General features: G+C 52.6%; 1 protein-coding gene across 1 annotated transcript in view; it reads right to left on the reverse strand.

The window, feature by feature from the left end:
• Positions 1–2837: 2837 nt before the first annotated feature.
• TMPRSS2 (transmembrane serine protease 2) overlaps positions 2838–26062 on the reverse strand; it is a 32910-nt gene continuing 9685 nt past the window's right edge. Inside the window, exons 3-14 of the mRNA XM_065876229.1 lie at positions 23664–23886; positions 20106–20192; positions 19313–19426; positions 15614–15740; positions 14349–14459; positions 10679–10722; positions 9485–9656; positions 7666–7841; positions 6888–6983; positions 4776–4918; positions 4198–4350; positions 2838–2889 (exon numbers count right to left, since the gene is read on the reverse strand). Of these exons, the coding sequence (XP_065732301.1) occupies positions 2878–2889; positions 4198–4350; positions 4776–4918; positions 6888–6983; positions 7666–7841; positions 9485–9656; positions 10679–10722; positions 14349–14459; positions 15614–15740; positions 19313–19426; positions 20106–20192; positions 23664–23886 (1458 nt within the window). The 3' untranslated portion in view covers positions 2838–2877. The remainder of the gene's footprint in view (positions 2890–4197; positions 4351–4775; positions 4919–6887; positions 6984–7665; positions 7842–9484; positions 9657–10678; positions 10723–14348; positions 14460–15613; positions 15741–19312; positions 19427–20105; positions 20193–23663; positions 23887–26062) is intronic.

A 26062-nucleotide genomic window follows, 5' to 3' on the forward strand; every position in this document is an offset into this window, starting at 1 on the left:
AATGGCCCCAAGCAGAGTGGGAAAGAGCTGTCTAGTATGCTAAGTGCAGGAAGGCTGGGCTGTGCCCTACGGAGAAGCGTCCTTCAGGAGTGAGTTTTTTAGGGCTGTTGGCCATAAGTTCAATGTTAACGAACCAAAAATATATACCCATAAGGTGTCTTTAAACAAACACATACTGAACAAGGTTATGCAGTGATGGGTTGACAAAGACCGGTGGCTGGCAGGCACCTGCCCCTATCTGTCCCTTAGGAGCCATGATTCAATATTCACTAATTCAAGGTTCGCGATGACTTTGTACAACATAATTGCCACGAGTAACAAGAATCAACTGTATTTTTTTTTTTTTTTTTTTTTTGCGGTACGCAGGCCTCTCACTGTTGTGGCCTCTCCCGCCGCGGAGCACAGGCTCCGGACGTGCAGGCTCAGCGGCCATGGCTCACGGGCCCAGCCGCTCCGCGGCATGTGGGACCTTCCCGGACCGGGGCACGAACCCGTGTCCCCTGCATCGGCAGGCGGACTCTCAACCACTGCGCCACCAGGGAAGCCCTCAACTGTATTTTTGAACGTTATCTAACAAAAACATGTGCTTTCTTTTCTTTTTCAATTACAAGTTTTTCCATAATTTTAACGCAAATTGACATGATGAAGACAACGGCCAGTTGTTTTCTCCAATCACCTGTTACCTGTTGGGATCTGCTGGATTTGGGGAATTTGAAGAATGAGAATGGATTTTTGTTCCAGGCAGGAAAACATTTACCCAAGCTCCCTCTCCCACCTGTGGCCACAACTCCAGGGACGGAGATGCTTGTTAGTTAAGGAAGCAGCTCTGTCACCATGAGCTCGTGGGATTTTAGGAAGACAGCTTTAGGGGAAGAGACGCTAGACTTATGTTTGAGAAGGCAAGTTCTGAAAACTCTTGGGACACTGGGCAGAGAGTTCTAGAAGAGAGTTGGGTCTCAGGGTCTGAATCTGGGAGAAGTGGGAGGTACAAGTGATTCCCCCCCCCACCCCGCCGGCCCGCCGCCTCAGACCTAGGCCCTCCCCCCGAGCCTCAGACCCACCCCACCACGCAGCAGCTGCTCCAACATCCCGGCCCTACAAGGTAACGCAGATTAGCTCGCGGTGGCCACACAGATCTCCAGAGCCTCAACACGTGTGGAAAAAGAATGTATAATTTATTTGTACAATTTTTCACACTTGAATTTTACAATTTAAAAAAGATACAAAACAGAAGACAAACAGTGATCACATAAATTAAGAGAAGCACTAAAGAAGGAACGCCTTCTCACCATGACAATGCTTTTTAAAATCCGCCTCGGGGAGCAGGCACGTCCGGATGGTCCCTGCGGTTGCTGCTGGCCAAGCATCCTGCGAGTGGATCGTCCAGCCTTCCGTTCCAAGGTTAAGTCCTAGCACAGAATCACTCAATTTGTTCTGGGAAACACCAGTGTGTCTGAGAGGGGGCAGAACCTCACGGCCCTGCGTTCAGGCTTCACACTTGGCAACTGAAACGTGACCTTCCCTCCAGGGAAACTTTAGGGGCTGGAAGGGGTCACAGGGAGTCCAACACACACCTCTCTCTTCTTGGTCACAAGCACGGGTGCTGTGCTTTAGCGTGTCACTTACAGAGCATTCAGTTCGGAGCCAAACACTTTGTAAAAGCAACTCAAGTCCGCTGCTGTTCGCACAGGCAAAGACAACAGTAGTTTCAGAGTCAGGTGTAGAACTACTTGGAGGATCACGGCCCAGATTCCATGAGCACTGAGGTAGTAACATGTAGAAAGTTTACAGGAAACAGTGTATCTTTAATCAGCATCCCTGATTGCCCTGGGTCACCTCAATTTCCACGTGATTAGCAGACCTTAAGAGGGTCAGCAGGCACCCCACTCGGGGTGGGACCACAGTAGGGGGTGGGGTGTAGCACAGTCTCCAGGGAGAAGACATGGAGTAAGGCTGGTCTCCCTGGACAGCGCCCCACCCAACAGGCAGGGGCCCCCTGCCCCAGCAGTGCTGAGCACTGAACACATCTGCTCCGTCTACACCCTCACCACCGCCCAAGAAGGAAAAAAGGTTTCAGTGCCCTGACAAGTGGCTATCAAGTCATCACCCATGAAGGGCTGGTCCCTTTATTTCCAGCCACCTTCCAGGGCTGCTAAAAAGGCACTAAAAAATGATCAGCAAAAATCCCTCGTGGGGAGACAGGCCCTGGGGCTGCCTCAAGTGGCCCGCACTGGCGATGGCCCCAGAGGGTGGCCCCTGCAGTTTCTACCTGGCTTCCTCCCTTCCTATCTCAAGCCATCCAGCAGCTGAGAAGTCACCAGCCCCATGTGCATCCAAGAGGGGCCCCTGGAACGGGGCTTGGAAGGGAGGTCCCCATGGGACAGACCCCATCCCTCTGCCCTGCACTGGCCCTGCATGCCCACACCCAGCTGGGCCTCTGCTGTCGGACGAGGGGCGCGGGACCGTGCGCCCGGGGTGGGGGAGGCCATGTGGCCTGCAGAGAACTGTGGAGCGTGCCAAAGACAGACAGGTTCACTATTTAATAAAAACGAAAGGACCTGGGAATCATTTCTAAAAATACATCATGCACAGGGATTAAAAATCAGCCCGTTCGGGCTTCCCTGGTGGCGCAGTGGTTGAGAGTCTGCCTGCCGATGCAGGGGACATGGGTTCGTGCCCCGGTCCGGGAGGATCCCACATGCCGCAGAGTGGCTGGGCCCGTGAGCCATGGCCGCTGAGCCTGCGCATCCGGAGCCTGTGCTCCGCAACGGGAGAGGCCACGGCAGTGAGAGGCCCGCGTACCGCAAAAAAAAAAAAAAAAAAAATCAGCCCCTTCATTTTCTTGTGGAATGGTGTCAAGGACCCAGGCTGTATGGATTAGCTGTTTGCCTGTTCAAAAAGGAAAAAGAAACGATGTTATTTTCTTGAGACAAACAAAGGTAGAAAATTATTTTTTCTCCTAAATGAACGTGAGGCCCTTATACACCAATGAGTAAGCTTAATAAGACAAAGGAATATTGTTTTTCTACAGCATGAAGGTCAAGGGGTTAGGCTGACAGTGAAGGACAGCATGTGCAAAGGCCCTGAGGCATAAGGGGGAACGGGGTGTGTAGGGAGCCAATCATTCAGCACAGCTGGGACACAGGCCTCTGTGGGCAAACCGAATGTGACCTTAGCCACTGAAAGACGTCAAGTGTCTAATTGTCCTGCTTTCTACCCGCTTTCTCTGCTGCCACCCAGCCCTCTCACTCCCCGCTCTGGCCGTGTTGAGCCACCAGCGGTACCTTAACACACCTTGCCCGTTTGCTCTCTCATCCTGGAGGGACAGTCTCCCCTTGGCCTGGCTCACCTCCCTCAAGGTGTCCGGGCTGCCTTCTCCTCCCAGCCCCACCGCAGCCCCCCAGCTTCCCTCTACCACATAGCCCCCGGTGGGTCAGAGGGAGTCATCTATTTCCAGCACTCGGCCCTTTCTGGGGCGGGGACTAGATGGGCCCCGTGGCCACTTGAAGGTGTTAGGTCCTACGGTTTCAATCTGGGGAGATGCAGGCTGGACCTCATTGGGCAATGCCCCCTGGTTCTGCACCTGGGTACCTTTGGAGACTTGAGAGGCGACAGAATAGAACTTTTTCTTCCACCAGGAGCCAACCCCTAGAAGGAGCCGAAATCTGTGGGCTCTGCCAGTCCCGAGGCCCGTGAGATGGACCCAGGATCCAGGCAGAGCACAAGGACCGGGCTCCGTTATGCACTGCAGGCCAGGCCGGGAGCCTGAGGTGGCAGGGTCACCGGGAGCCCCTGGGATCTTTCCCCACCTTACCACCTCTCCTTGTACCAGAGAACCCCAGCTGCTCCCCGGCCCCAGGGCGTACTCGATAGCCCAGAAAAGGACAGGGCAGAGTCACAGCTGGCTGACCCGCCCCTCCCTGCTCTCTGCCCATCCACCAGAAGTTTGACTCAACGACGTCTGGGTGGGTAAACAGAACCACCTGAGCCAGAACTGACCGTGGTCAGCAGAGCACAAGGAAGTCCATCACAGTCTGCTCTGGACCCTGCAAAGCTGAGCCCCAGACGTTTTCATCCAAACACCAGTGGTGGGCCCTGGACAGTGGGGGAGGGGATGCCACCTGGCACGGGGACCACACCTCCTAGGCTTTGACACAGCGAAGCCAGAGAACCCAATGAGGAGGACGGGAAAGTTACCCTCATTTGTTGATAAATCCAGTCTGTAAACACGGTCACGTTTCCGTACACTCCCGGTCGGTAAGCCTTAGCACAGCCAGACCCCCAGCTCGTGTCCCCGATGAGCCACCAGACGCTGCTCTTCAGAGTGACCAGAGGGCCTCCGCTGTCACCCTGGAGGACACAGCAGGTTACAGAGCAGAAGTGAAACCACAGGCCGTACATCACAGAGGGCAAGGAGGTGGGGGTAATGGGAGGGTCTGCAGGTCTCCTCCAACGAGGTGACAGTAATATAATCCCCCAAAGAGACTGTACCAGCGACGAATTTGAGTCTGCATCAGTTAATAGTTACCAAATAAATGGCTGTCCATATTTTTAAATAGTCAAGATACTTATTTCTGTGGCACTGACACTTCGACCACATAGCGCCTTCCGGAGGAAGCAGCGGCGTGCATTGTTGGGGGTACCAGGGCTTTCGCACCGTCCATGGCCGTCCCTTCCCACGGCCGCCCCCGGGCCCCAGGTCGGGGAGGAGGCGCTCCTCACGGGCCCCCGGGAGCCGGCCAAGGCCCAGAGGCTGAACGCAGGCTGGTCGTCACCTGGCAGGAGTCGACGGTTCCCTGCAGGTACCCCGCGCAGATCATGGCCGGCGTGATGAGGTCACTGTACACCTGCTTGCTGTCGCACTGCCAGGGCTCGATGAGCTGTACCATCGCCGCGTTCAGCCTATCCGAGGTTTTCCCTGCGACAGAGGATGGCCTGGCTTTCCCAGGAAGCCTGGACGCCCTCCCGGGGGGCGAGGAGAGACGGCCACGTCCTTCTTCCCATACTGGCTCCTGGGACACTGGGGTATCTTCCAGCTGCTGGGGCCTGTGTTTAAAGCGGCTCCAGATTTGGTTTGGGAGCAGACTGCCTGCCTCTGGGGCTGGGGAGCTCCACCTGTGTCCTAGAATCATCCTCTCCCATCACCCAGCCACTTGGTTCCCTAGGATCAGCTTTCCTCCTTCATTGCTCCCTCTTCTCTGGACCGTTCCCAGGGCCACCGGAGGAGCCCTGTGTTTCCACCTCAAACACCCGACCGTCCTCAACCCCACACGACCCTTCACTCTCTGACCATCTGCCCTCGGCTGCCAGCAGGTGGAAACTTCCTAGACGCTCGCTGGGACTTGCACTCTATGTCTCCCAGTTGCTACCTGGATGTCTTCTGGGCTCCATGGGCGTACCGTGCTGAAGCAGTGCCTCTCCTAGAGGGCTCCTCCACCCAAAGCCATACCGCACCCTGCCCCCCGTCCTCCGGACTCGGGAAATGGTCCCACCACCCACCGGGGGGCTTGCGTCACAGCTGGAAGCCGCCTTCCTGTGACTCTTTACTCTTTCCCTGCTGACACTCCATCCATCAGCAGATCTGAAGGCTCTGTCCCAAACGTGCTCCCACCCCCATCCCACCCCCACCCCCGGTCTGAGCCGTCTTCTTGTCTCGGAGGACCCAGCACTGGTCCCCTCACCGTGCTGTTCCGTCTGCCCTCACCCCCAACCCTTCCGTGACTCCCTACACAGCTCTCAGATCAAGTCACTCCAGTACCCTCATTATAGCCTACAAGGCCCTATGCGACCTGGCCCCAGCCTGCCCCCTCACCCCGGCTCATCGTGCCCTGGCCACACTGGCCCTTCTGTTCGTAAGACACTCTAGTCATGGAGATCTTAGCTCAAATGTCCTCTCTTCCGAGAAGCCTTCCCTGACCACCGCTCGCTGTCGCAAACCTCCGCTGTTTGAAAGCACCTAGTTCAGTTATTCATTTCCTGTCTGAGCACATCCTGCCCCCAGACATCCATAGGAGAATGTGAAGCTCCTGCGGGTAGAGATTTCTGTCTCATTTTGTTCACTGCTGCATTCCCAGCTCTTGGTCGGCGCTCCACAAATTGTGGCTGGCTTTCCCTTTTGTCTTGGATGCTGGGAAACCTTGCTCACAACTGGAAGGCTCAATCCAGGAGCTTTCTTTAGACCAGATGCCAGGACACCCAGGGCCACCGACATCTCCCCTACCCCTCCCAACCACCCCGCCCTTGAGCTATTCACCGTGCTTTAAAAGATCCTTGGAGGTGTGCCCTAAACACTTTTGGAAGGATGTAAACAATATATAAATGTACAACTAAGCCCATCCAATGCTCCATAAGAATGCAACAGCAAGGATCCCTTCATTTGAAAAACGTTATCTGAGATGAAAGCAAATTATAACTGAAGGCAGCTGGGCCAGCCTGTGTCAGGAGGGTCTAGTGCCTCTTCCCTCTCTGTGGTGTCAGGGCAGGAGGACAAAGCCTCTGACGCCTGCAGCTGGCATTGCCGGTCACACAAGCCCATCCTCACCGAGTCCGTTATCACACAGCCATCAAACGCAGGCAGACTTCCGGGCGGCCTGTTAGCGACCATGGGGTACAAACATGGGGGCCGTGTGCCCCTCACACGGTGGCCTTCACCCTTCAAAAACCAGTTTCCACACATTGTTCCATTTGGTCTTAATAAGGGCATGGGGAAGGTAGGGCAGCTAGGATTTTCCCATCTAGCGCGTGGGGAAACAGGCAAAAAGACTGGGCGAACTGCCCAAAGTCGTCAAATCACTTAGTGGTAGAACCAGGATCAAAACCTAGACCTCCCACTTCAGAACGCAGTGATCTGCTCCTGAGACCCGCAGATCCCCTGCTGGGAGCCTCACCTTTCTCGTAGGTGGACCCCCACCCCGAAATCCAGCAGGCCTGTGTCGGTTCCAGCATCATGCCTGGGTTGGGCAGACACACTGGTTTCACTCTGTCTGTTTCAAGAAGGGAAAACAGCGTGAGCGGGTCCGGTCTAACTGAAGGCCTCGGGCGATGGTGTCCACCTGGATCTTCCCTGGGCCTGGGACCACCAGCCTCCTGCCCAGGGAGACTTCTGGATTCCAGTGTGTCCTGGCATCCCCTTTCCTGCCCCTGCCAGGACCCTCCTTCTAACAGGCAAGACGCCCCCCTCTGAAAGTTAGGGTTTCGGAGGACTGAAGATCAGCAGTCCTGTGACGCAAAGAGTTGACACTGGACGTGGTAGGGCTGCATCGGACTAAGTTGATAAGGATGGAGGTAAGTGATTAGCAATTTATAATTAAACTCACAACAGGTGCGATTGCAAACCAGCACCGAGTGAAGTCTGACCCACCAGATGCTGACTAGGAGACAACTTTTCCAGACGTTCACGTGTGCTGATTAAGTCGTCACCGTGCCGAGGAGGAAAAGTGCCGCAGGGAACGCATCCCTCAGTGGCCAAAGGCACATTTGGGGGTGACTCGGCCTCTGCCGAGCCCTCTTCTAGCAGCCAACCCCTCCCCTGGCTCCACACGCTACAACTCAGTGCAAGTTCCTTCCTTCTGGACATCACGGCACATTTCATTTCCGGTCAACCTCTCCTTAAGAGGTGGTCAAAACCGTTCACATACCCCGGGCTGCAGGAACGCCGCTACGCACCGTTCATAGTCAGAGGCGTCTGCAGCTTCATAAGAGCGATGTCGTTGTTCTTGGTCCTGGAATCGTAATTCGGGTGGGAAATCACTTTTGCTACTCGGTATCCGTTTCCATAGAACATGAAAGATTGTCTCAAAATTCCTGCAAAGGCCGTCCAAATCTTGGGATTGTTAAGAGGTCTGGAAGACAGACACGAACACCGCTCAGCATGTCAGAACCACAAACACTCATCTGACGGCCTTCAAAAGTCATCCGCCGGAGCCAAGGTCTCCAAGGTGACGTGATTTGTCAAAAGCCGCAGGACAAGACTGGCCAGGTGGTCTCAGGCCCCTCCCCCTCCGCACCTCACACAACCCCCCCTCCCCTCCTCTACCTCGTCAGTGAATCCTATTCCTTCCGTGCTTCCCCGACAGCCTGCAAACCCTCGCAATTCCAAGAACACTTATTCTTGAGCCTAAGTGCCTTCCCGAGGTTTGAAACCCCATTTCCGGCGTGGCTGGGTCTAACTGACTTTTACATGCTAGAGCATTTCCTGGCACACAGTAGGTGCTTAATAAGTGTGTACTGCCGAATAGGCTCTGAGTCTAATAGCCGTCCAGGCATTACCTTTATCTGGGTATTTCCCTTCTAAGAAAATCCTAAATCCTACAGCCCATGGAATACGGTGGATGGAAGGAAGGGAACGCTCTTGGGTAATAAACACTGCTTTCTTCAACCATACAACCGCCCTTGGAGCAGCACACCTGTTTTACAGGTGCAGATGCTACAGTCAGCCACCTGGAGGGAACTGTCTGAAGCCACTGAGCCAGAGAATGGCCAAGCCAGGCCTGGCCTCACTCTAAAGAAAAATAACTCTGATGAGTGAGGCTTTTTCAAAATAGCCATGTGACCAAAACACACAAAAAACCCCACAAAAAAACCCTCCACGTTTAAGAAAAAAGGAGGGGGAACAGTATCTTCTACAAAAGCTAACACTGTAAAGGATGGCTACCCTTGCCCCTCTCCACGCACCTGTGGGTAATGCTGTGGCCCAGGGTGTTTAATGGACCACAGAGGACCTTCCTGCATGGCAGTATGAGGTCTGAGTGTCTTTGAGTGCACCCTCTCTGGGGATGAGCACCCAGGGGAAACCAGGCCTCCCAAGAGGGCAGGGGCCTCAGGAAAGGTGGGACAGAGCTGAGAAGACTGTGGGCTAGAAGGAGTTCTTTCTTTTTTTTTTTTTTTTTTTTATAAATTTATTTATTTTATTTTTGGCTGAGTTGGGTCTTTGTTGCTGTGCACGGGCTTTCTCTAGTTGTGGCGAGCGGGGGCTACTCTTGGTTGCAGTGCGTGGGCTTCTCATTACAGTGGCTTCTCTTGTTGTGGAGCACGGGCTCTAGGTGCACGGGCTTCAGCAGTGGTGGCGTGCGGGCTCTAGAGCGCAGGCTCAGTAGTTGTGGCGCACGGGCTTAGTTGCTCCGCGGCACGTGGGATCTTCCGGACCAGGGCTCGAACCCGTGTCCCCTGCATTGGCAGGCGGATTCTTAGCCACTGCGCCACCAGGGAAGCCCCTAGAAGGAGTTCTGATCACAGCATCACCCCAGTCCCACACCGCATCCCTGCGCCAGACCCCATGAGTAATGGACGCACGCTGAAGGGATGGGCTTGGCCACGCGCTGCACGAGTCATTTGACCCTCCCAGCGAGGCAACGACCTGGGCGCCCTTAGAATCCCCGCGTGTCCACAAGGAAACCGGAACTCGAAGGAGTCGGAGACTTCACTCCAGGCCGCAGGGCCCAGAGCCTCCACCTCCCAACCCGGGACCCACCCCCGCGGGACTTACTCCTCCACGCAGTGGGCGGCAGTCACGATCCACTCGGGGGTGATGATGGAGCCTCCGCAGACGTGGGTGCCCTGCACGTGCAGGCTGACTTGCCAGGGCCAGTCCCCCGGGGCAGCGCTCGACCCGCCCACGATCCGGCTCTGGCGGCTCGTCTTCCCCGAGACCCCGCACTCTGAGGGCGACAAGCACAGCGCGGCCTGCCAGTGAGCGAAGCAGGGCCGCCCGCTCCCAAACGCCTGACGCCCGTCACACCCGGTGCCCAGACGGCCCCCAGCCCGAGGGTCCAGCCTGGCTGGAGGGTGACCGTTGTCTGCTCTTGGTCCTGTTTGTTTGGGGTCCGACTTTCAGAGAATGTGTCCTGGTCTCTTTGCGTTGGGGGGTGGGGGGAGAGGACAGCCCCCCAGCCCCCCCTCCCCCCAGGAAGCACCACTTCTGCTGGCACTGGGTGCCCCCGTTCCTTGGCACTCGTGCGATTCCATCGGCGTCTCCTGTACACCCAGGTGGGAGGCCTGGATAACAAAGGCCCTGGCACCCCCTCGAATGCTCAGAGGCCCCAAGATTCCTGAACAGAGCTAAGGAGGCTTTACTCATGTGTGCTGCTCTCAAGCTGCCAGGAGGTGGATGGTGGAGCGTGCGCGGGAAGGCAGGGCAGGTACCTGCTTTCTCCGTACCTAAAGAAGCTTTAGCCAGCCTGGGTGGGAAGGTACCAGCGGGACCACTGGGGCATGCGTCCACCTAGGGGTGTCTGCTAGCTTCACCTGTTCAAACTGAAAAGCCAAGCTTCAGGCCTGAGACCCGTATGGGAACAGGATGGGGCTGTCCCAGAGAAGGGACCGCAGGGACAGTGTCCTCCATACCAGTAGAAGGTTTGGAAACTAAATAATCCAAACACAGGAACGGGGACACCCACAGACCTCCAGCTCCAGCGCGGGGATGCCCTAGAGTGTGGCCCCGTCAGTTTCTTGAGCTCTCCCGTCCTCATGGGACAGCTGCTTCTTGGACTTGAGGCTGAAGGCGTCTCAAGTGCATCAGAATTCAAGAAAGGAGCCCCGTGGGCAGAGTGCTGGGCATGTCCTGACCTGTTACCCCACCTTATCTCTCCACATCCCCCAGAGACACAGGGAGATACATTTCTATAAGTACCAAATGTTTCCTATTTTAGAAACACAAAAAGGAAAACCAAGAATCACTTACCTATACAGCGTAAAGAAACCACTGTTTTTGAAGAACAGACATCACTACAAAAGAAAAGGGGAAAATTCTGGTCACTCTAACAAACGAGACACTTGATTCTCAAAATGCTTAGAAATAAATATTTTCTTCTACTGTTCTCACTCTCTGCCTCCCCAGACATAGAAGAGTCCACAGTTGAAGACTTGAATAAGGAAAGTAAATCTATATACATAGGGGACGGTCGTAAAGAGCAGACACTGAGTCAAAGTGCAGGGTTCAAATCCAAGCTGTGTGACCTTGTACAAGCTTCCTAACCTCTCTGTGCCTCAATTTCCCCATCTGCAGAATGGGTTAATATAGTACCAACTCATAGGGTGGTTGTGAAGATAAGCACACATCATATCAGCTGTTATTATTTTTCCTTGGGATTTAAAATGATCCTTTAATTTTGTAAGGAAGACATTCGTAAACTTCCAGGTTCCTATAACTGCTTTACATTTACCGCACAGGAAACTATACAGTCAATCATTTGCCTGGGAACAGAAGAAAAGTTACTCATTTGGGGGGCAGACATTCCAGGTTACATATGAAAAAGAAACAACCAATGCGTTCCACTGTGTACGGAATTTCCCCCCAATATGCTGAGGAGAAGAGAAACAGCCCTGACACCCACATGTTCGAACCTGGCCACATTCTGTTGAACGTAAACAGCTCCCAGGGCATCAACGTGGGGCCAGACCACTGTTACATGATGGATCAGGACGCAGGCACGCCCACTGCACGATCCCATGAGCCTGGTCCAAGCCACACAGGGACCAACAGGCCCCTATGCTGGCTGACACGAACAGCCGCACTTCCCAGCCAATCCCAGCCATAGCCTGGCTTCATGCCACCCACCTTCTAAAAAAAAAACCATTAAGGTACCGACTACAGAATCACCCTCACTTCCGGACAGCATCCAATGCAGGGCAAAGCCCTGCTTCCTGGAACCTTCCCCAAAAGGACTCAACACAAGCCCACACCCTGCAATAAGTCCCTTCTCACCCGCTTCCATGGAGACACCCACAGTTCCAGGACAAGGCACGTCCTGGTGGTCTCTGGCTGGGGGGCATTGGATGCCAAGAGAAGACATGTTCCCATTAAGAGAAGACGCTTTGTAAGGGTCATAAGGTCATTGTCCTCTGCACACTGCAGCCACCGGCATCAGGGCGCAAAAGCAGCCAATCAGACAAACCCTGTGAGGACTCAGGTATCAAAGAGCAACTTCTGAAAGCATTGAGGAAAGCAGTTCTCCCACCTCACGCCATGCATGCCGGGGACACCACATCCCAGGCAATGACCTTCTCTTCTTTCCTCCAAGCCCAGCAGCCACCTTGTGAGTTACTGAGAGGTGGCAGCCTTTCCTCCCCTGCTCAGCCCTGATTCCATGTAACCAAAGACGATGAAGAGACAGTCGGGGGCATTTACAAAGAGCCCAGGCAGCTGTGTTTAGTTCCTCGGGAGGGCAAACCACGGCCTGCTGTTTTGATGGGCACACCTGGCCGTGTGCACCCCTTCTCCTGGGCTCACATTCCTGGGGACAGCCAGACCAGGTGCCCCAGACAGAAGTCAGCCCCCCGGGGCCACCAGGAACGCAAACCTGCTCCCAGTCTCCCACTCACATGGAAGGAGGGGAAGTGTGACCCGTCCATCCTCCCCTAAATGCAGCATCTGGCACCTGGCCAGCAGGGAGGTGACGGCCTGCCTGGCCACCTGGAGATGGGAGATAGGGACCTGGGAGCTGAGGAGGACTTAAGCAAGAAGGACACTGTGTATCTTTCACGTTAAGGAACATTCGGATAGTAATAATGATCCTAGGAAGACTGCAACCATTTTCAACATATGCAACACAAAGTGAGTAGCTCAAGCCCAGCCCTCTCCCCCACCCTCCGAAACAGTTAAACCAACAACCATGGGACCAGCTCAGGTTCATTTCCATCCACCAGACGCACTGCGACCCGCCCAGCGCTGCAAGTATCCCTCCAGGTACAGGAAACATTGGTGCCCTGGACCAGCCGCTCGCTCCCAGGCCCACCCCTTGCACAGCATCCTCTGACACGATTGCTTGGGCTGGGGGACCAACCACCCCCACTGCCTGGGGCTGAGGGGCTTCTTGGGAAGCAGGATTTCCAGTGTGAAACCGGCAGAGTCCTGGGCAAACCAGGATGAGTTGATCACCCCAGTGGGGACCCTGAGACATTCTTTTGGACTCCTAGACACACACCCTGACACACTGTAAGGTACATGTCTAATGTCCGGAGAGAGAAAAAAATCAGGAAAGAGGAATTTCAATTGTGCAATGTTACCCAATACCGTGGAGGGCAGAGGGCACAAACAAGATGGCAAATAGACCTTAGCCACTTCCCTGGAATAAACCCAGAGCTGCTCAGAGGGACGAGTCCTACGTAAAGTCCAATCTCCGCCCCACGAGAAACTCAGACAAACCCGCAGGGGCAGCAGAGAAGTCAAACTCTGGACAGTGATTCTCCCTGACGCCTCCTACTCAGTCCCATTACACAGTTCTTGAAAGAGGAAACCACCGGGGCCAACAGGCACATGACAAGATGCTCAGCATCACTAGTTAGAGAAATGCAAATCAAAACTACAATGAGGTACCACCTCACACCCGTCAGAATGGCCATCATCAAAAAGTCTACAAATAAGGGCTTCCCTGGTGGCGCAGTGGTTGAGAGTCCGCCTGCCGATGCAGGGGACGCGGGTGCGCGCCCCGGTCCGGGAAGATCCCACATGCCGCAGAGCGGCTGGGCCCGTGAGCCATGGCCGCTGAGCCTGCGCGTCCGGAGCCTGTGCTCCACAACGGGAGAGGTCACAACAGTGAGAGGCCCGCGTACCGCAAAAAAAAGTCTATAAATAACAAATGCTGGAGAGGGTGTGGAGATAAGGGAACCCTCCTACACTGTTGGTGGGAATGTAAATTGGTGCAGACACTATGGAGAACGGTATGGAGGTTCCTTAAGAAACTAAAAATAGAGCTACCATATGATCCAGCAATCTCACTCCTGGACATATTTCTGGACAAAACTACAATTCAATAACATACATGCACCCCAATGTGCATTGCAGCACTATTTATAATAGTCAAGACATGGAAGCAACCTAAATATCCACCGACAGAGGAATGGATGAAGAAGATGTGGTCCATGTATACAAGGGCATATGACTCAGCCATACTAAAGAAGGAAATAATGCCACTTACAGTAACATGGATGGACCTAGAGATTATCGTACTAAGCAAAGGAGATCGGAAAGAGAAAGACAAATACCATATATCGCTTATATGTGGAATCTAAAATATGACACAAATGACCTTATCTAAGAAACAAACTCGCAGACATAGAGAATAGACCTGTGGTTGCCAAGCGGGGAGGGAGGTGGGGGAAGGATGGATTGGGAGTTTGGGATTAGCAGATGCAAACTAGTATATATAGGATGGATAGGCAGTAAGGACCTACTGTATAGCACAGGGAACTATATTCAATATCCTGTAATAAACCATAATGGGAAAAGAATATGAAAAAGAACGTATATATAACTGAATCACTTTGCCATACAGTAGAAATTAACATAACATTGTAAATCAACTATACTTCAATGAAATACATTTTTAAAAAGAAATCACCAAATTAAATACCTGTGGTAGAGTTTTTTATAGAGATCGATATTGTTGGCACTGACATTCAGCTTCATGAAGCTTGTGGCCCCGCTGTCATCCACTATTCCTTGGCTAGAAAAAAAACTATTCCTGAAAAAGACAGAAAATCTTATTTAAAACAATGGGTTTTGTTGTGAGCATTCGTAAATCCTATGTTATAGCTACATCAGAATATGACATTCTGGTTACAAGGAACAGCATAGCATTTGGGAAAACAAAAACGCAACTTCCAGTCAAGTGACGCTGCGTTATAACCATCTTTCCACCCGATAAGCCTGAAGTGTCAGGGAAATGTCCTCCAACGGTCGTGTTTCTAATCTAATCTGGATTAGGATAAAGAAGCAGTAAGCATAAGGGCGTGTGAGTACATATAATGTAACAAAATTACACGTTACAACGCTCCCAGTGAGAAAATACAGACCCTGAACCGTGATGGGGCCTCACTTACGTCATTCACAGTGACATGCGCTGCAACTGGGGGCTGGCATTTTGAAGTATTTCACTAGCTAAGATGCCAGCTTTCTTATCAAGTGGTAATTCACTTTGAAAACTGGCATAAAGGCAACGCACTAGAATTGCACAGAATTTACACGGTGACACCCCCAAGGAAGAGACGGTGGCAATGAAATCGCACGGCCTTTCCCTGGGAGGCCAGACGGCTGCCACGCGTTGACAAGGATGGTCTGGCGTGTCCCTGGCTGGAATCCTGAGGAGGGGGCACTCCCACCCCCCTCTCCCACCTCCTCTGGTGGCTGCATGAGGAATCATTCTCTAACGGATAACAGCTCTCTTCTGTTCAAAGGCCTCCAGCGCCTTCTGCGCTCACGCAGTGAATGTTATGCAGATCTGTTCCCTCCAGACCTTCCCTGCAGCCCTCCCCTCTCGCTACCACCCAGGAGGTGAGTGGAGTCAAGGCTTCAACCCTGCCTGGGGGCTCCTTAGGCAATGAGTCACCCAAGGCCCTCGGCCAGCACCCTGGACCCTGGTGACCGCAGAACTGGACAGCCTCGAGTAACCAGGAGCTGACGGAGGCCCCAGAGGCAGGGCTGGGGGTGCCATGGAGGGGGATGGGGCAGTGTGGTGCCCACAGTCCCCTGTTGGCTTCCCGGAGTGGCTTTAGAAAGGAGACAAAGGCTCGTGGTGCCCCTGTGTTGGCACTTCCGGGGAGGGACGGAGAGAAGCGCTGATCTTATGATTCTGTGCCTGTCACCATCATCACGGAGGCCACGGGGCTCAGAACTCACGGGTAGCCCATGTCCTGGCACGCTGCTCTCCCGTAGTTGTCACTCCAGTCATCCTGGCACACGGGGTGCCAGGACTTCCTCTGAGCTGAGTATACCTGAAGGATGAAGTTGGGTCCGTAGAGACGAACTGCAGGAAGGGAGATTCTGGTGAGTCTCAAACCATCGTCCTGTCCGCCACATGAGACCCACCTTCCCTGGGACCCAGAGGCCCTGGGACCCAGAGGCAGGGCTGGGCTCCCTCTTCCCAAGGCACCAGCTACACATGAGAGATGCCGAGAATCCAGCCCTGCCCCGCAAAATATGCCCTTCACCCACAAGAACTGAAAACAGGTATTCAGACAAAAATGAACATTGTACACAAATGTTCGTGAAAGCTTCATCCACGAGAGCCAAAAGGTGGAAACGACCCAAATGTCCATCTACCGATGAATGCACAAAATGTGGTCCATCCGCATAATGCAGTATTATTCGTTCATGAAAGGGGATGAAACACTGACACAATACGGCACCCACGACATTCTGCTGAGTGAAAGAGGCCGGACGCAAAGGCTCACACACTGTGTGATCCCATTTCTGTGAAACGTCTAGAGAAGGAAATCTATAGACACTGAAAGTAGGTTAGTGGTTGCTCAGGGCCTGGCATCTGGGGCTCATTCTGCTGTGGAAGGACCAGCCTTGGTCTGATCATTTCCTACTGCTTCTGTGATGAGTGACTCCACACACCAGGTGAGTGGATAAGCCAACTGGAGGACATCTAGACAATGGATTACGATTCAACACTGGAAAGAACTGAGCTATCAGGCCATGAAGAGACGTGGAGGAACCTTAAACGCACATCATTCGGTGAAAGAAGCATCTGAAAGGGCTCCAATTCTAAGATACTTGGGGAAAGGCAAAACCACGGAGACGGTAGGCAGATCAGTGGTTACTCGGGGCTGGGGAGTAAGGGATGAACAAGTAGGGCACAGAGGATTTCTAGGGCAGTGAAACTACTCTGTATGACACCGTCATGGTGGATACATGTTAGACACCTGTCCAAACCTACTGTCCAGATGTATACATTGTACATTTATCTGCAATACCGAGTAAACCTTGATGTAAACTAAGGACTTCAGTCAATAACAATGTATCAGTATCGACTTATCACTTCCAATGCGTGGACCACCCCAATGCAAGATGTTACAAACAGGGGCGACTGTACGTGAGGGCACGGGTGGAGGGGGGGATGGGAACTCTGGAGTGCAACAGAGGGAAAGGGGAGGCTCACGTCCCAGCAGAAAAGTGACTTCCAGGATGTGTCATCAAGTCCTGTGGAGTCAGCTGGATGGCAACCACAGGGAGATGGACACATTAACAATGCAAACACATATTTACATTTTCGTGCAAAAACTCTGTGCACGGAGAAACAAGATACTCTTATTCGTTGCCCCTAAGGAAAAAACATGATTGGCTGATGAACAGGCTTGTGTGTGTGTGTGTCTGTGTGCGTGTGTCTGTGTGTGTGTGTGTTAGAAAAACTACCCTGTTCTTTCCTCTTCCTCACATCCTTGTTTCACGTGTGTCTTCTTTACTGCCCACACAGAACCTGTCACTCCTGACAGGGCTGGTCACCAAACGTGTAGGGGGTTTTCTCCACACCAAGCAATTCTCCACGACACCAGCTGGGCGTTCTACAATTTAATTCTAACACTCTTTACCTGGAGATAGTGTGAGCTCCCACAGGTTGAGGGCTCAGTCCCACAAGACTGCCCTCCTCCCCCTTCCCCCATCCCCCCCAGTTCAGATGCCAGCCCCGAGTCCAGGTTGTCACCTGTGCTTCTGACCGACCAGCTAGAACTCAGAGGTTCCCGCGATCCCCTCCTCAGCTTCGATTCATTTGCTAGGGCAGCTCACAGAACTCAGGAAAACCATTTACTTACTGTTTACCAGTTCATTATAAAGGATGGGATAAAGGACACAGGTGCACATCCAGAGGAAGAGAAGCACAGGGCAAGGTATGTGGGGAGGGGCGGGAGATTCCGTGCCCTCTGGGCACACCGGTCTCCCCAGATCTTCATGGGGTCACCAACCCGGAAGCTCCCCAACCCTGTACTTTTGGGATTTTATGGAGGCTCCATCACGTAGGCATGTTCGATGATTAACTCCATTTTCAGCCTCTCCCCCTCTCAAGACAGTGGGGTGCGGAGCTACAGTCTAAGCTTGTTCTCTGCCATGACCAGCCCCCATCCAGGAGCCGTTCAGGAGCCCACCAAGAGTCGCGTTCTTAGGACAAAAGACACTCCTATCACCCGGGAAATGACAAGGGTTTTAGGAGCTCTGTGTCAGGAACTGGGGTCAAGGATGAAATACTAGAACCAAAGATGCTGCTGGTGGTCTTTTCACTTCGGAATCATCAGAGTTTCAGGAGCCCTGTGCCGGGAACTGGGGGCAGAGACCAATACATACACTCTGTTATCTCACAGTGTGTGAGTATATACTATGTGTGAGTATGTGAGTGTGTGTGTGTTATGTGTGTATGTGAAATGGGGGAGATGAGATTTTTCACTGCATACCCTTAGGGACTTCCTGAATTATGATCTATTTGAGTACATTAACTCTTAAAGTATTTAAATAAATACAACTTCAGTATTAAGAAGAGAGAGAGAAAGTCTCTCCAGGTAACATGAGTTTGTCTTGCTAGAATTTATCAACACACGCACGTGCACAGGTAGGGAAACATCAAATGTCATTCCGCCTGAGAGCTTAACCACGTCTTCTCAACCTCAAAAACTCCCTGCTTTACTTAAGAAAATGGTGACAAATATATTATCACCAAAATAAAGGCAAGTCACTATGTCAACAATTTACAGAGTGAGTGAGTCACTGCCAAGGGCAAACCCTCTCTGGGAAGGAACTGCAGGAGGTCGGAACTTAGAGGCCAAGGCACCAGCGTGGACGCAGGTCCATGCAGATGGTGCAGAGGCTGAGCTCTGGCCTAACCCCCACCCCTGAGGATTCCACGGCCAAGTCCGCACTGCCTCTCACACAGGTGCCCTGACCTGGAAACGGGATGTACGGGAGATCCATCCTCCCCCGGGATGGCTGCAGAAGGAAGACAGCGGTGGGGTAGAGCCCGGCCTTTGTCCGGTATCACCTGCATTCAGAGTTAACACAGCTCCCAGAGGACGCAGCAGGCTTTAGGCTCTGGGTACGGCCCTCAGTGGGTATTAACACAAGCCTCGTCCTCAACGCCAGGGTCATCATTTTCCCTGGCGTGACCACTTTACCACCCATGAAATAATTCATCGAAAATAATAAAAGCAGAAGAGGTGCCCACCCCGTGACAACATAGATCACTTGAAAGGAAGCTTGTTTAGAAAACGCAGAGCCCACTCCCAACTTTATGTCTTAAAGAGTTTGCCTGTTTCAGTGACGTCGTGGCAGCTGGGGCAGGCAGGTTGGCCTGGCCCTGGGCTGTGGTCTCCCTTCCCCCATGCTGTGCGATGCTGGTGGAGGGTTGGCGCTCGCCCACTCTGGGCCTGTCCCGTCATCTGAAACCCGGGCTTAGACGCGAGGCTCAGCCTTCAGGAAGGGATTCAGTTGTGGAACGCTCGGCGTTCGGGACACGGGCCTGACACCGTCACGCCTGCCCTGCTGTGGCCTCTGTGGTGGGGCAGAGCGGTCCCCCTCCGAGGCAGCCGGCACGGCCCCGCCACTCACCGCACCGGCTCTCGTCCTCGCCGCTGGGGCAGTGCAGGATGCCGTCGCACCAGTGAGAGGGGCTGACGCAGGTCCCCGAGGAGCTGCATTCCATCCCCAAGCACTCGTCCTCCACTGGCAGAGAAATGGAAGGGAGATGTCCGTCGGGCTGAGAAACCGAGAAAACCTCCCAGCACCCAGGTGACAAGAGGGAGTGAGCTTTTCCTCCTTTACCGTAAAAGGAGGGGATGAGTCCTTGCCGACAACGTACGTCACAGGGAGCGGCCGCAGGGATCCCGACCCCCTCGGGTCTGTCACTTTGCTCAGGGGAGGACCCCTAGCCTCGGATCTGGACAGCACCCGCCCTCTCTGCCACACAGGTGAGTCCTGTGATCCACAAACCCTGCCCCGGGCTGATGGAGGAGACCTGGCTGTGGGTACAGGAGGGGCCTGTGGCAGCCACCGCTGTACGCTGAGACACAGGGACCAGGTGTGGCCCCGAGGTGCTGCACCCACTGTGCTCACGAGTGCCGGGTGCCACCTAGTACCCTGAAGCACGGGGTAGACTCAACGTGCTTCTCCCACGCGTATCAACATCACACACAAAGGGCGCGGGACCTTGACAACCCACGGATCGGGAGGACGCATGCGAACGAGATCGGCCGCTTCCGAGAAAGGTTATTCACGCATCACATAACCAAACAGGAGGAAAGGGATGAGAAATTTCACGAGGGGCTGTGGGTGAGCCCCCAGCCCGGAAAGTAGGGCCACTAAAGGGCCGGCACACCACGACTTGGCCCCGTCCTGCACTTACTGAGCTTCCACAGCAGCATGGCGGCCAGGACTGCTCCAGCCAGGAGGGCCCCCAGGGAGAAGGTGACACACAGGACTTTCTTAGTCCCTGGAAGAAAAGAGTCGAGTCAACAACTTAGTCGCCAAGTTTCTTAGAAGTTAGACTCTCAAATATATATGGTATATCCCACCAAGGAATAATCATTTCTTATACATTTAAAAATGTGAGTTTTCTCTTTACGAACGTATCCTGGGAGGTCTTACTTCTTCCATAGCCCTGAACTTTAGGCTTTTCTGGAGAACCGAAGCAGGAAGCCGTGATATGAAGCAACATACATTAAAATTAAGGTCTTCCACAAGTAGGGCCTGAAGGTAGTCAAATAAATGATGAATAAAAAAATGGCTGAAAAAAGGAAACATACCTTGTTCCGGTGATTATAAAGCACAAACAAAATAATAATAATGTCCTCAGACCGTCATCTCCATGTCAGTGGTACCCAAGGCAGCGGGAAAAAAGCCTCTTCCTCAAGGTGGTTTAGGGAGGGATGGGACAGAGTCACACTGACTCATTTAAACAGTCACTGGCCACATGTGGCTCTTTGCGCTTCAATTAATTACCGTTAAACGATATTAAATCGTTCGGTAAATTCAACTACTCGGTAATCCCATGTGACCAGTGGCTACTGCGCTGGACTGTGAAGAGGCAGGACATTCCATCACTGCAGGAAGTTCTACTGGGCAGCGCTGGCATCGCTCCCGGGTCTGGGGGCAGGAACTCTGGGCTCACGTTTCAGCTAAGAATGCAAGTCTTTGGAGAAAGTCACCAGCGCTCTCTAGTCAAAACAAACCAACACGCCATTGTCGGTCAGAGTGTAGGCCAAACGTCATGCCAAGGTTCAGAGGAAGGCCCCCACCACCACCACCCTCAGCAGTTCCTGTGCAGAGAGCAGCTCCAGGCCCAGTGATCCCTTGGGATAGGTGGAGAGGCAGAGGGAAGTATCGGGGCGAAGGTGCTCACACAGACACTCCAACCCCTTAGTTCATACAGGAGGGCACCCAGGCTGCAGAGGTGCAGTGCGGGGGGGCCTTGCACCCCACCTGTGCACATTCTTGCCTTGAGAAGTCCACCAGAACAAGACGTTCAGCTTCTGGGGTTGAGAGACCAGAGCTGACCCATCTGATGGGGGCTCAAAGCCTCGCCTCTCATTTCGTTACCATGCTCTGCCAATCCCACAGTCTGTGCTCAAACCGGCTTAGAAATCACCGGGGAGCCTGTTACCCAGAGATTCTGACTCAGCTCGGGGAGAGGAGGCGTGAGTCTGCAGTGCCACAGGCTCACGGGTGAGGTCACAGCCGCCGGCCTGAGGAGCTCCATGTGCCGCCAGCCACATTATCAGGACTTGGCACTTACCGAAAGCAGGGCAGGGTCACCAAGGAAGCTCAGGGGAAATTCCAAGTGGCCAATTTGACCCATTAGTCAAGGACGATGTCTTCCTTTAGGAGACTTCCCTATGTGTTATCTTATCCAAGATAAAATAACGTGCCTGGTGAGTTGAGGGCTATTAAACTAGGTATCTTGAACCTCTCGTTGAGAAGGTGACAACCTGCCCAGCCCTCACTAGGAGCTTGGGCAGCGGGAGCCCCGGATCTCACCTCTGGGGGACAGGCATTTCGGAATCATTGCCTGGTCGATCAGACATGACTGGGTTCTGGTTTGCAATGGTAGAGATTGTGAGTGTAATTATAACTGACTAGTCATTTACCTTCATTGTTGTCAATTGTCGGTGCAAAAGCCCTATCGTGTCCAGTGTCAACTATTAGTAGCACAAGACTGTTGACCGTCAGTCCTCCAAAACCCCAAACATTCACATGTGTATGCCTTTCGGTTCAATGTGAAACACCTACGACTCTTGATAACACCACGAGAGCCATTAAGATAAAAATTTCCCTTGTATTCCTGCTGGGGTTCTCTTGAGTTTGTGCTGTTTAAGTAGCTTGCAAAATACTGTCAAGGCTCTGCCAGGCTACATGCTGATTATTCCAACTCTACATTCTGAAAAGGCAAAACTGTGGAGACCGACCAGTGTTTGCCAAGTGTCGGGGAAGAGAGGGAAGAGCTGAGACCATGATAGGCTCAGACTAGGGGTCCTCAGCCTGGGTACCACGGACATCTTGGCTGGGTCATTCTTGGTGGGGGAGTGGTCATCCTACACACTGGAGGATGTTTAGCAGGGTCGCTGGCACCTACCCAGGAGATGCCAGTAGCACCCCCAGCCCAGTTATAACAACCAAAACTGTCTCCAGACATTGCCAGATGTCCCTGGGGGTCAAAATCACCCCGAGTAGCAGCCACTGGCCTCATTCTACCAACCACCACCAGAAAGACATCAGCGCAGAGACAAGTGTTTCCTTGATCCAAGACAAATTAATGGAGGGAAAGAGAACCACACAGGAAAGAAGCAGGGGCAGAAAACACAGGAATGGAAGAGAGTAGCGGTGCGGAGAAGGAAGGATGGACGAGCCACCTATGAAGCGCGAAGGAGGCAGAGGCAAGGACTGAGGCAGAAATCCAAGGGCGACGGCACTTGTGAAGAGCTGGAGTGGTCTGCGGAGGGGCGTCTTCAAAGGGTACGGGTCTTATTCACTATTCCTTACTGCCATTATTTATGGCAGGGTGGTGGCACGTGGAAATTCACTCTGTCACTAATCTTTAACGGTGCAAGTTGTGTACGTAGGTAGGCGTATCTCACGAATTAAAATGAAAACATTATCAGTGAAAATGTTCCTTGGTCCAGCCACTGTACTGGCTCTGCGCTCATACTAGTAATGGCAGTACTTGTCCTGCCTGGGCAGTTCTCACCGCATCAACTAGCCTGCATTAAAACCTGGGGAGCGGTGTGACGGGAAGGGGTCTGGAGGGAGAAGAGATAAAATGCAATGCAAAGAAAGGAGATGAATGAGAGGATAAGAAAGATATGGGATTAAGGTGATGGGCAGAGGACACACCACCTTCAGTCCCTCAACCCTCCTCCGTGGCCCAGTCAGGTCTGGCTACAAGACCCTTCAAGGCAAGAGAAATGTTGAAGATGCTTCTGTACAACAATTCCACCGGCCACTTCATTCACCAAACACAAGATACACAAGCTACTCTTTGAGCACCTTGAACGTGACTTGCAGTGCCCAGGGGATGGTACACAGAGAAAGGTTAGATCGTTTCTCCCTGCATTGGGGGTTTACCATCTACTCAGGAAGATTCAGCGACAAACCACGCAGACAAGAAGCAGTTCAGAGAAGCCCAGCTAGAAAGACCACCCTGGGTGGTACAGGCCAAGCCAGTACCAGAGCATTAGTGGGAGATGAAGGTCTTAGCAGCCGGGAGGCCCCCAAAGGCCCACAGGAGGCGAGACCCAGGCCCACAGCTTTGACCCAGAGTGGGGGAGGGGAGAGGTATGCAGAGCCAGACCAGCCCGGCAGACAGAGGAGAGCTGGCACCAGAGCGGGTGGGGCAGACGGGCCACCGGAGAAGGCAGACCCAAAACTCGGGCTCCATTAGAGGAAATAAATGCAAAAAGGGTCCTACTTGAGGTGCATGCTGGCCCTGACGGGGGTTTGGGCTGCATGAGGATGACGGGTGTCGAGGTGTGCGTCTGAACCCTCGGGGCGTACTGGGGCACTGCGGGCGGGTAGTACTGAGCCGGGTACCCCGCGTAGGCACGGTGCGCCATGGGCGGCTGCGGAGGGTAGAGGCTTTCGGGTTGGAATCCATGGTTCTCATAGTAAGGCCCGACACCTGGTGGTGACCCCTGAATGATTAAAAAGAAGATGAATGACACAGCATTGTAAAGCAGCTATACCCCACTAAACATTTTTTTAAAAAATTAAAAAAGAAGATGAATGATACAAAACCCTAATTATCCTAAAGGTTAAATGTACACCCCATCACACTCAGACAAGACACTGGGACAGCGCTGCCGATTCTTTTTTTTTTAACATCTTTATTGGAGTATAATTGCTTTACAATGGCGTGTTAGTTTCTGCTCTATAACAGAGTGAATCAGCTATACATATACATATATCCCCATATCCCCTCCCTCTTGCGTCTCCCTCCCACCCTCCCTATCCCACCCCTCTAGGTGGTCACAAAGCACTTAGATGGTCTCCCCGTGCCATGTGGCTGCTTCCCACTATCTATCTTAAACTTGGTAGTGTATATATGTCCATGCCACTCTCACTTCGTCCCAGCTTACCCTTCCCCCTCTCCATGGCCTCAAGTCCACTCTCTATGTCTGCGTCTTTATTCCTGTCCTGCCCCTAGGTTCTTCAGAACCTTTTTTTTCTTAGATTCCATATATATGTGTTAGCATACGGTATTTATTTTTCTCTTTCTGACTTACTTCACTCTGTATGACAGACTCTAGGTCCATCCACCTGACTACAGATAACTCAATTTTGTTCCTTTTTATGGCTGAGTAATATTCCACTGTATATACGTGCCACATCTTCTTTGTCCATTCATCTGTCGATGGACACTTAGGTTGCTTCCATGACCTGCCTATTGTAAATAGAGCTGCAATGAACATGGTGGTACATGACTCTTGCAATTATGGTTTTCTCAGGGTCTATGCCCAGGAGTGGGATTGCTGGGTCAGCGCTGCAGATCCTTTTAGGGCATCTTTAATTATGCCAATCACTGAACTCACATAGAATGAAAACTCACCAGCGTTTCCAATTAATTGGCAATAGTTTTGGGGTTTGTTTGTTTGTTTACTATTCATCTTTTGAAATAAAGAAAAAAAACAAATGGCTGACATTGAGACTGAGGAGTAAAAAAATGTGTAGAAGTCTGGGAATGAGACAATACCCTATCTCCTGAGAGTGGGCTACAAAGTTATGGACTAGCAATGCCAGAATTATAATGAGAATAATAAGAGCTGACATTCGAGAACTCACCTGCTTCGGGCATCTGTATTCATGCCCTCCTTGAAGCGTGACCATAACCCCCTAAGATGGTACAGCTGTGATGGATATACCCATTTTGCAGACAGGAACGTGAGTGACAGGGATTTAAAAATCTACCTAAAAGATTTACAACTGGGGCGGTGGCTAGCAGATCTGCTCCCACGGGCATCTTTCTAGGGCACGTGCGTTTATGTTGAGAGTGTGTGGAGTTCAGCAGCTCCGTCCTTGTCAGTGGAACTTCTGGGACACGGTGTGTACACGCACAAACGTGGAAGGGGGGGGCCCAGCTACTCCATTTCCCTCTCAGCTCCATCTTTTGGCTGGTTTCCATCTTCTGAGAATGCCCTCCCCTCCCCCTCTGCCTACTTAAAAATTGCCCTCTCCGGGCCCTGCCCCCCATCGGACACTCCGGACCCCAGCAGCCTGCCACCTTGTCCTGCGTCAGCCGCCCTGAACCGCCCACTGGCTGGGCCACTCTGGGAGCCACGCTTGCCCTCTTATCTGAGTGTCCACATGCAACACTCCTGCCCACTCAGTGATTTGTCGCCTTGCTCCTTGTTGACTGAGAGTTCAGAGAAGACCAGCCTTCTGAGCAGAGGCAACTAGATGCTGAGAATTTTAAACAGGGCCTCCAGGGCAGCGCGACTAGAAAGCAAGGGGCCGAATGCGAGTTTAATAACTCACCAACGCGCCCCTTCCAGAGTCCAAAGATTACCTTTGAAACCAGAGCAGTAACAGAAAGGGAATACGAAATGTAATCTCTCATCTAAATGGGGGAGCCAGAGGCCAAAAAGCGGCACGGGCGTTTGGCCTCTATCTGAAGCATCTAAGAACGTGCCGTCCTTCCCAGGAAAGGTGGGAGCAGTCACGGCAGTTCGGCCCAGTGAATTCCTGTGCTGTGGATTTAAAATTTAAAAAGGCTCTAATATAAATAAATACATAATACTAAATAAAGGGGCAGGGGAAGCAAACGTCCGTTTTCCAGATAGAAGAGAGAGAAGAATTTTGTCATTAACCAGT

This window comes from Phocoena phocoena, chromosome 4 (genome assembly GCF_963924675.1).
Source record: "Phocoena phocoena chromosome 4, mPhoPho1.1, whole genome shotgun sequence".
NCBI classification, from domain to species: Eukaryota; Metazoa; Chordata; class Mammalia; order Artiodactyla; family Phocoenidae; genus Phocoena; species Phocoena phocoena.